We start from the raw sequence: 10,907 nt of genomic DNA, 5'->3' as shown, positions 1-10,907 counted from the left end.
ATTTTAGCGTTTCACATCCTCAGAGGGGCTTTAACCGAGATGTGCTTGAGACTTTTTCCACGGTAGCAACAATGAAAGCTCATCTTAAATGATGCTCAATCTCTCCTGTCTCTCAGTGTCACGTGGGAAAGCCAGAGCTCTGGCTCTGTGCCAGTGAGGCGACTGCAGAGAATCCTTTCAGAGGAGGAGCTGAACTTCCACGAGGAGACGTCAGGTGACGTGTCTGACCAATCAGGAGACGGTGTTGGTGGAGACAGGGAAGAGGAGGATAACCATTATGAACTGCTGCTGGAAGAGAGAGGTCAGTGGGGGAAAAGAGACAGAAACAGCATGTCATGAATATGCCTCCTGTTATAATACAATATGCTAATCTTCTCCTACCGTTGTCAATATTTTTGTAAATAATTCAGCAAACAGTTCACAAAATGGAGATAGAGTAAGTCTCTGACTTTATTGTGAAATCCTGGTCACGTTTAAAAAAATAAATGCATGTACTGTGTATAAACAGTGCCTTCAGAAAGCATTCAAATCCCTTGACTCATTCCATGTTTTGCTGTGTTACAGCCTGAATTCATAATTTATTAAATACATTTTTTTCTTCACCCATCTACACACAATCCCCCATAATGACAAAGTGAAAACATGTTTTTATAAAAATAAAAAAATAATTTATTGGAAATTAAATACAGAAATCTCATTTACAAAAGTATTGACAGCCCTGAGTCAATACATGCCAGAATCCCCTTTGCCAGCGGTCACACCTGTGAGTCTTTCTGGGTAAGTCTCTAAGAGCTTTGCACACCTGGATTGTATAATGTCTTCTTGGTAAGCAACTCCAGTGTCAATTTGTCCTTGTGTTTTCGGTTATTGTCCTGCTGAAAGGTGAATTCATCTCCCAGTGTTTGTTGGAAAGCAGACTGAACCAGGTTTTCCCACCAGGATTTTCCTGCGCTTATCTTCCTATGCTTATTTCGTTTCTTTTTTTATCCTGAAAAACTTCCAATCCTTAATGATTACAAGTATACCCACAACATGATGCATCTACCACTAGGCTTGAAAATATGGAGCAGAAAATATATGTGTTGCATTTGCCCCAAACATAACACTTGTTGCAACCAGGATGCGTGTTTTAGAATATTTTTTATTCTGTACAGGCTTCCTTCTTTTCACTCTGTCCATTAGGTTAGTATTGTGGAGTAACTACAATGTTGTTGATCCATCCTCAGTTTTCTCCTGTTTTAAAGTCTCCATTGACCTCATGGTGAAATCCCTGAGAGGTTTCCATCCTCACCGGCAACTGAGTTAGGAAGGACACCTGTATGGTTGAAGTGACTGGGTGTGTTGATTCACCATCCAAAGTGTTATTAATTCCATGCTTAAAGGATATTCAATGTCTGCTTTTGAATTTGTACCCATCTACCAATAGGTGCCCTTCTTTGTGAGGCATTGGGAAACTTCCCTGGTCTTTGTGGTTGAATCTGTGTTTAAAATTCACTGCTCGACTGCGGGACCTTACAGATAATTGTATGTGTGGGGTACAGAGATGATTGGTCATTTAAACATCGCAGACGGTGAGTCCATGGAACGTATGTGACTTGTTAAGCACGCCGTAACAAAGGGCTTGAATACTTATTGACTCAAGACATTTCTGCTTTTCATTTTTAATGCATGAGTAAAAAATGTGAGAAAAAAAAACACATTTCCACTTTGACATTATGGGGTATTGTGTGTCGGCCAGTGACACAACTGAACTTTATCAATTTTAAATTCAGGCTGTAACACAACAAAATGTGGAAAAAGTCAAGGGGTGTGAATACTTTCTGAAGGCATTGTATGTCAACATAAAATCACTCAATCCATCCGTCAAGGTCACATTTCTAATAGCTCACTATTTTGTCTCTTTCTGATTGTAGAGGACAGCCACAGCCCCAGGGCCTGGAGAAGGAAGGACAACCTCCTCAGGAAGAGTCTCAGGTGAAGAGAGAGAATGTGACTTCCTCTGGGATTCTTTCTACTTTAAATTGTTCTTAACTGTATGAATAATAAAAAATTAAAAAATCTATGTGCTCAACTCTTATCCTCTTGCGTAAATACATGAAAGGCTGCCTGGAGCCAAAAGGTCGATCACATCAAAAACTGAAACAAGGCCTCGAAGATATCGAAGATATACGTTGCAATTCTAGCTTTCTTTTACACAGGGACAGTCAGTCCTGCTGTCCAGAGAGTGTGACCACCACCACCACCCGTAAGCAGCCATTATCTACTTCATCATCTAGGAGCAAGCTCCAGATCCAGCTCCAGCTGAGAGGCTGCTGCCCCAGGAGCCAGGGCAGAAACCAGGGAGGAAACCCAAGCCAGACAGGGAGGAGAACCAGAGACGAGAGCTATAGGGGGGGTGGAGGTCCTGATAACTCCAGGGGGACTGTGACCGTCCCCGAGCCGTTCAGGATGATGATGAGGGAGGAGGACAAGAAGAGGAGGAAGGTGAGGAGGTTTTTGTTTAGTTGTATTGTTCCCTAAAGAGTCTTGAATTAATAATGTAACACAGCATTCCATAGGGAATGTTCTACGTGTCATAAATACAGTATATGTATACCAGACTTGCTGAGCAAATGTCCCTCTGGGAGTTTGGGTTAAAAGTACTATATAAAACTAATGTAATATTGATGTATTATTGTTATTAAGGTCAGAACGCGTTCGGAGGTGGAGCTGGAGAACTTGCTGCTGCGCCGGGAGCTGGACGAGCTGAGGGAGTGTGGCATGAAGTTCCGGGCCTCGCCGGCGCCCGCCCACACTCGCCTGCCGCTCTACGACGTCATCAGCCGACGCCTCAGCCAGCGGCCCGGTTACCATCCCGGTAACCACAGAGTTAACTTCGGTAATTATCGGTGTGTCACGGTCAGCGGTGGCAACCAGCGGGCCTCCTCCTGCTCACCCCAGAGACCGTTCAGCTTCCTGGAGAGAGAGAGGAGGAAGAGGGAGCAGAGGATTGAAGTGGAACTGGGGAACCTGGTGGCCAAAGAGGAGAGGAGGGCATTCAAAGCCAGGCCGATGCCCAGGTCTGTGTACTACAGCCACAGCGCCACCCACAGGCAGCAGAGCAAAGTGCAGCAGCAGCTGACGAGTCAGAAGAAACTGAAGAATATGACCCACCAACACAGCACGCGATCTACACCAGGCTTGCGGGCCGAGGGTCCAGGAGAGAAGAGGGGGGACACAGAGGAGGGCGAGGACCAGGGCCTAACGCTTGTGGAGAAAGAGAAGAGTTTTCACCTAAAAAAGGAGGGACTCCCGTCCTACGACAGCAATAGCTACTGGCGGTCTCAGAGCCGGAGCAGGCGTCCGTCGATCAAGATGGGGACGGGGGGACCTAGGAAGCAGCTTGAGCTCCAGATAGACATGGAGTCGGAGAGGAGGAAGGATAGAGAGAGGGAGTTGTCTTACATCGACCCACTCTGCACCCCAGGCAGCCCCAACAACCTCTGTTCGTCTCTCCTCAGTCAGGAGGACCTCCCTCTCCCAGCAGGCAAAACAGACTACATCAGTGTGTGTAAAAGCCGTGATCAAGTCGTCGAAAGGGTTCTGTAAAGGGTTCATTCATTTTGGTCAAAGTCAAGACCTGTATCCTCCACCACTAAACATGTTAACTCCTGTCTCTCTGGGTCATCCTTTACGTGTACAGAGCCTTCAGAAAGCATTCATATCACTTGATTCCACATTTTGTTGTGTTACATCCTGAATTAAAAATGGATTCAATATCCCCCCCCCCCATCTACATACAACACCCCATAATGACATCACAACACCCCATAATGACATCACAACACCCCATAATGACATCACAACACCCCATAATGACATCACAACACCCCATAATGACATCACAATACCCCATAATGACAAAGTAGAAACATGTTCTTAGAAATATTTGCATATTTATTGAAAATGAAAAACAGAAATATGTCATCTAATTTGTCAAATAAAAAAATAAAAAACAAATTCCACTTTGACATTATGAGATATTGTGTGTAGGTCAGTGACAAAAATCTCAATTCAATCTATTTTAAATTCAGGCTATAACACAAAACGTGGAAAAAAGTCAAGGGATGCGAATACTTGGTCTCAAATAATGCAACAGAGTTGAGTTAATACATGACAGATCATTATACAACAGTGGTTTCATACATAAACTAGATGTTTTAGAGACATCTGAGACTGTATTTGTGTGTTCTAATAACGACACTGATCATGTCTTGAATTGACATGTTTGAATGAAGCCCTTGTTTTGTTTGTAGCAGTGTGTTTTCCCACTGTTCTCAGGTGTATGGCAATGCATCCATGAGGAAACACACAAAAGTAGTCTGTCTGTTGTGGAGAATCAAACAAAGCAATTTAGGGTAACATTGGCACATATTGTAAGCCCATCTCCCTAAGTCGACACCAAATGGAGTTGTTGAGTAATGTGACATACACCAGACATTAAATTGGGATGTTACAAAAATATATATCTCTATAATGGCAAAATGATTGAGTCCTGCCCAATTCTATCATAAAAGTGTCCATGTAGGAAGCAGTATTTAGTTCTATCAATAAAGATTTCACAAGGATGATGATCATTCAATAGTAACTTTAATAGAGCCCAACTGGAGTTGCAAAATCCTGCTCTCTCCCCCGAAACTCACAGGTATTCCTGGAAATCCTGCTCTCTCTCCCGAAACTCACAGGTATTCCTGGAAATCCTGCTCTCTCTCCCGAAACTCACAGGTATTCCTGGAAGTCCTGCTCTCTCTCCCCCGAAACTCACAGGTATTCCTGGAAATCCTGCTCTCTCTTCCGAAACTCACAGGTATTCCTGGAAATCCTGCTCTCTCTCCCGAAACTCACAGGTATTCCTGGAAATCCTGCTCTCTCTCTCTCTCTCCCGAAACTCACAGGTATTCCTGGAAATCCTGCTCTCTCTCCCGAAACTCACAGGTATTCCTGGAAGTCCTGCTCTCTCTCCCCCGAAACTCACAGGTATTCCTGGAAGTCCTGCTCTCTCTCCCCCGAAACTCACAGGTATTCCTGGAAATCCTGCTCTCTCTTCCGAAACTCACAGGTATTCCTGGAAATCCTGCTCTCTCTCCCGAAACTCACAGGTATTCCTGGAAGTCCTGCTCTCTCTCCCCCGAAACTCACAGGTATTCCTGGAAATCCTGCTCTCTCTCTCCCGAAACTCACAGGTATTCCTGGAAGTCCTGCTCTCTCTCCCGAAACTCACAGGTATTCCTGGAAATCCTGCTCTCTCTCTCCCGAAACTCACAGGTATTCCTGGAAATCCTGCTCTCTCTCTCCCGAAACTCACAGGTATTCCTGGAAGTCCTGCTCTCTCTCCCGAAACTCACAGGTATTCCTGGAAATCCTGCTCTCTCTCTCCCGAAACTCACAGGTATTCCTGGAAATCCTGCTCTCTCTCCCGAAACTCACAGGTATTCCGGAAATCCTGGATGGAGGATTCCGGATTTCATGCTTAAAATCCCTTCTGATTCGGTGAACATTTCAACCAGGATTTCTGGAAAACCTGTGAATTTTGCTAACCGTAGTCCAACACTAGGTTATTCAGCGAGCTAAGGAAAACAGTTTGTAATGTAGTAGTTGTTGTAAATGGTTTTAGCCAGGTAACATTTCATTGATCATGTCCTTAGAGGCAGACATGCAACTGGAAAGTCACTGAGTTTGAATCCCCAAGTCTGAACGGAACAATTCTGGTAGGCTTCCGGGTATCCTAGATGCCGCCTCCTGCTGTTGTGCCCTTGAGCAAGGCACAGAACCACTAAACTGCTCCAGGGACGCTTCAGTAACTGTGTTTCTCAGGGGCTGAAAAACAAGTTTTAAAAAAAGGGACATTTTCCCACGACTTCAAATCGTTGTGTTGTTTCTGTCTGTAGAAAGATTGTATTCAATTAAATAATAAAATGTTTGATTCTTCCATTCTCTTAACGTTGGAGTATAATTTGACTTCCAGTATTTAAGTAAAATAATATTGTCCAACCCATTGGTTATCTAACGTTATCTACTATGCCATGTCTTGAAACATGCATACAGACGGATTCAAAGTAAACTTGCATTGTAAAACCTCTGACAGACAGATTTCTAACTCTGCCCATAACGTCTGAACTTTATAGCACACCCAGAATGCACCAAGTATTGAGTCAAAGAACAATAACATTTTGTTTGGCTAAGGTGTTGGGTTGCCAGTCTCTGGACCTGAGTTTGAGTCCAGGTCAGGGGTGCTGCCCTCTGAATTCCCTGCAGCACTCTGTCTCCGTTTGACTCTATTTACATAGAACTTAATGCCCGACCAGTTTCTGCTTTTGAGCGCCACAGGTTCTGACTGGAGGCATTTGAGGCAGTCCCTCTTTCCAGGAACTTGGCCACTCTTTCTGACCGGCATCTTGTGTTTCTCTACTGCTGCTGCTGCCTCATCAACGATCCACTTTAATCTCACAGTGTTTCTTTGGGTTGGCTGGGTGCGTGTGCGTCGGGTCGGCTGGGTGCGTGTGCGTCGGGTCGGCTGGGTACGTGTGCGACGGGTCGGCTCGGCGCCTGTGCAGCAGGTCGGCTGGCCAGGCGCCTGTGTGATAGGGGTCGGCTGTGGACCTGTTGAGAAAAGATTGCAAAAATAACAGAAAGAAGAGGATAAATAAACATTTCCAGGCAAATGACCTGTATAAATCATCCACTTGGAGAGCTAGCCTGACCTACAAGGTGTAACAAACCATCCACTTGGAGAGCTAGCCTGACCTACAAGGTGTAACAAACCATCCACTTGGAGAGCTAGCCTGACCTACAAGGTGTAACAAACCATCCACTTGGAGAGCTAGCCTGACCTACAAGGTGTAACAAACCATCCACTTGGAGAGCTAGCCTGACCTACAAGGTGTAACAAACCATCCACTTGGAGAGCTAGCCTGACCTACAAGGTGTAACAAACCATCCACTTGGAGAGCTAGCCTGACCTACAAGGTGTAACAAACCATCCACTTGGAGAGCTAGCCTGACCTACAAGGTGTAACAAACCATCCACTTGGAGAGCTAGCCTGACCTACAAGGTGTAACAAACCATCCACTTGGAGAGCTAGCCTGACCTTCAAGGTGTATAAACCATCCACTTGGAGAGCTAGCCTGACCTACAAGGTGTGACATTTGACTTACATTTATTTTGGGGTTCACTGAGAGTGGTCAGCGCTCCAGCCAAAACAACCTCATTCCACTTGAAACGTTTGAATTTGCCAGCAGACTCCGCGACTTCGCGTCGTCCTGACCTCAGTGCACAGGATTCCACAGCGCTGCCAATGTTCATTAAGTTGTATCCCATTTGAACAGCCAGCGTCGGACGGTCGTACGTTTTGTTCTCCTCGTTGTAGCCAGCAACAGCTCTCACTGCCGTGATGACGTGAGGTAAATTACTAGGTATGACCAAGTCCTCAAAGCACATCAGAGGTGTACACGTCCTGGCCGTGATGAGGAGTCTCGCCACCTCTCTCATTCTTTGTTGAATGTATTTGTTTCTTCTGTTATCTGGCTGGAGTTTGTTGTACAGCTCCTCTCCCATGAGGAGGATACATTTGTCATTTCTAACCACAAATGAAACTTGGCCGGAGTTCATACCACAAACGACCTTCCAAAGACCTGTGCTGACGTAGTCGGGTTGAGGACGCATCATAAACGCCATTGCTGACTGAATCCTCCTCTTTGGTCCAGGTTTTGGTTCTTCAGCTTTGGGGTTCAGAGGGCAGTATCTGACATGCTTCCGTCGTGACTTTCGGATGTACAGACCTTGACTGTGCAAGCAGTGGGTGTAACATGGAGTGGATCCTGGCACTTTGGGACGGGAACAGGAGGCCATCTCTCCACTCCCACGTCTTGCTACGGCAGCATCACGCACAACGCTTCCCTTTTCACTCAGAAGACGTAACACTTTTCTCTCCCCGGACTTCTTTCCGAAGCTGAAGGCCTTGGCTGCATCCCGATGCACAATCCGCAGGTGTCTCGCGATTTTAACATAAGCCTTTCCACAGTACCGACAACACTGTTTCTTAGACCTTCCACTGTGGGTTACAGACATTGGTATGACATGTGTGGAGCTTGGAGCTGCTGATGGGGTGGTCACCCTGCTGCACACAACCTCTGGTGAAGCCCTCTGCACCCTCAGACACATCCTCTTAGCTGGACTAGGAGCCCCAGAGGGTGTTCGGATGTCCATGTCTTTGTTGCCGTCTGAAGGGCTGATCTCAGTCCCCGGGTTGTTTTCATCACATAAGTTGGACAAATCAGATGGTTCGTTCACCACACCACTAGAATGGCATGTTCTCTTTGCTGGTTTCCGTGCCTCAGAGTCTTCTTTAGTGCAGGAGCTACTGTCTGAAGAGTGGCTGTCTGTTACTGAGATGACTTCCTCAGTCCAGGTAGAGAAACTAGATGCTTCATTTGATTCCACGTTACTAGAATCCTAAGGGGGAAACAACAAGGAGAGATGAATGTAACATGAAAACTCTCGGACAGCAGAGATCCCGTTTTGGAACGTAGATATGTTCGTAGAGTTTAGCATTTTAAACAATGTATATCCTTCATATTTAAATTACTTTACATTTATTCATGTTTATATTTTTCAGTATTCATTTTCTGTAAGGAAATTGCTATCAAAATCTCATGTTGTCTCTGGAATTAAATGCTGCTTTTTTTGTGTGCTGAGTGCCATTGAACATGTTTAATAATAAATTAAATATAATCTTACTTGTTCTGAAGAAGTGCTGGGACTCTGATGAACTTTACCGTTTTCACTCAGAGCTGCAGAACAGTCTGGATTTACTGCAGAGAGGAGCTGAGAGTCACTGGTTGGTTCTGATACTCTGTTTTCACTCTGAGCTGCAGAACAGTCTGGATTTACTGCAGAGAGGAGCTGAGAGTCACTGGTTGGTTCTGATACTCTGTTTTCACTCAGAGCTGCAGAACAGTCTGGATTTACTGCAGAGAGGAGCTGAGAGTCACTGGTTGGTTCTGATACTCTGTTTTCACTCTGAGCTGCAGAACAGTCTGGATTTACTGCAGAGAGGAGCTGGGAGTCACTGGTTGGTTCTGATACAAAGTTTTCACCCAGAGCTGTAGAACAGTCTGGATTTACTGCAGAGAGGAGCTGGGAGTCACTGGTTGGTTCTGATACTCTGTTTTCACTCTGAGCTGCAGAACAGTCTGGATTTACTGCAGAGAGGAGCTGAGAGTCACTGGTTGGTTCTGATACTCTGTTTTCACCCAGAGCTGCAGAACAGTCTGGATTTACTGCAGAGAGGAGCTGAGAGTCACTGGTTGGTTCTGATACTCTGCTGTCAGATTCCAGCTGCTGTTCCTCCTGATTCATCCAGAGTTCCTCTTGTTTTGTGGGCTCTGGGTCCTCCAGACCCAGCCTGGGGCTTCTCTCCTGCTGCTCTGGGGGAACCTCCTCTTTAGAGACAGGGAGAGAGGGCTGCTGGGAGTCTGGAGAGAAGGGAGGGGGAATGGGTCTCTCCATCCCATCAACATGTTCTTCTATGTTTCCTACCTGGGCTTCAGAGAGGAGCTGAGAGTCACTGGTTGGTTCTGATACTCTGCTGTCAGATTCCAGCTGCTGTTCCTCCTGATTCATCCAGAGTTCCTCTTGTTTTGTGGGCTCTGGGTCCTCCAGACCCAGCCTGGGGCTTCTCTCCTGCTGCTCTGGGGGAACCTCCTCTTTAGAGACAGGGAGAGAGGGCTGCTGGGAGTCTGGAGAGAAGGGAGGGGGAATGGGTCTCTCCATCCCATCAACACGTTCTTCTATGTTTCCTACCTGGGCTTCAGAGAGGAACTGAGAGTCCCTAGTTGGTTCTGATATGCTGTAATCCTCTCCATCAGGTTCTGTTTTGATCTGTTCAGTTGTGTTGGTGGGTAGAGAGTCCCTAGCTCTGTTCTCCAAGGTTTGGTCAAGATGTGAGGGCAGAGGTGGGTCCTGTTCATAGTCACTTTTCACACAGGCAGGAATCAAGAGGTCTTTGATATCAGGTTCCAGATCTTGAGGCTGGTCTTCCTCTTGACTGGTCCTGAGTTCCTCCTGTTCCTCTTTAATCTGTGTGGGCCCTGGGTCCTCCTGTCCCAGACTGGGGCTCCTCTCCTGCTCACAGTGCTGCTGCTCATGTGTAACCTCCTCTTCAGAGACAGGAAGAGAGAGCTGCTGGGAGTCTGGCAGGAGGAAAAGAAAACCAATAATGATTACATTTGTATAATTATTTGATCAATAAGTGTTGATCACAGTAACTATATGATTCGTGCATTTTGAGTTATTATTTAATTGCAAACCTTCGTGGTGTAACTTGATTTCAGAGTTGAAAACCAAATCCAACAGGCTCTGTAGACGTTTGTTCTCCTCATTTGAACGGGAGATTTCTTCCAGGTACTCGCCTATATTTTGTTCAAGTACAACGGATATCTCCATAGCTACCGCTGTTAATCGTTCGGTGATAAACACATTCAAGAACTGTAATTGTGACATTTTATATTCACGACGTAAACAAACGAAAGCACTAGCCGTTCACGTTCTGCTTCTTCTTCTTCTATTTTGTTTTAAGGCATTTGTTACACAATTTAAAGGACGCACTACCACCACCTACTGGAAGTAAATATGCCTCCAACTTCAAAACCTTTCTTTCACACGACGTGACAAATTCGTTCAAATTTCATCCCCCGGTATTTGTTATCCTCAGTGGATCGTCCATAAGGGGTTGATGGGTTACTGCAGTTAGCTACAAAGAGCATTGGTTCCATAACACCATAGAAGAATAAAAAGAAGAAGCAAAAAACCGGGGATAAGAGCTCCAGAATTAGTTTAGAGTGAGGGTGTCAGGGTGAAGTAGCTGCGG

The 10,907-nt window shown here is 45.6% G+C and overlaps 1 protein-coding gene across 1 annotated transcript; it reads right to left on the bottom strand.

Annotated features, from left to right (window-relative positions):
• Positions 1 to 426: 426 nt before the first annotated feature.
• On the bottom strand, positions 427 to 10,595 carry LOC135511801 (uncharacterized). Its single transcript, XM_064933264.1, has 4 exons — positions 10,348 to 10,595; positions 8,777 to 10,230; positions 7,195 to 8,491; positions 427 to 6,639 (listed from the first exon to the last, which is right to left on the bottom strand). Exons 1-4 carry the CDS (start codon positions 10,538 to 10,540, stop codon positions 6,218 to 6,220), a joined length of 3,366 nt encoding a protein of 1,121 aa, XP_064789336.1. The 5' UTR covers positions 10,541 to 10,595; the 3' UTR covers positions 427 to 6,217.
• Positions 10,596 to 10,907: the final 312 nt, after the last annotated feature.

This window comes from Oncorhynchus masou, chromosome 24 (assembly GCF_036934945.1).
Source record: "Oncorhynchus masou masou isolate Uvic2021 chromosome 24, UVic_Omas_1.1, whole genome shotgun sequence".
In the NCBI taxonomy this organism is placed as follows: Eukaryota; Metazoa; Chordata; class Actinopteri; order Salmoniformes; family Salmonidae; genus Oncorhynchus; species Oncorhynchus masou.
Note: the sequence above shows the minus strand (reverse complement) of the source record. Positions and strands in the feature narration are given on the sequence as shown.

Excerpts from the sequence above, each read along its gene's own strand:
- LOC135511801 (XM_064933264.1), bottom strand. The coding sequence starts at position 10,540 with ATGTCACAATTACAGTTCTTGAATGTGTTTATCACCGAACGATTAACA. Across the intron at positions 10,231-10,347 it reads AATCAAGTTACACCACGAAG|ACTCCCAGCAGCTCTCTCTT; the intron begins GTTTGCAATTAA and ends TCCTCCTGCCAG. Across the intron at positions 8,492-8,776 it reads CCAGCACTTCTTCAGAACAA|GATTCTAGTAACGTGGAATC; the intron begins GTAAGATTATAT and ends TTTCCCCCTTAG.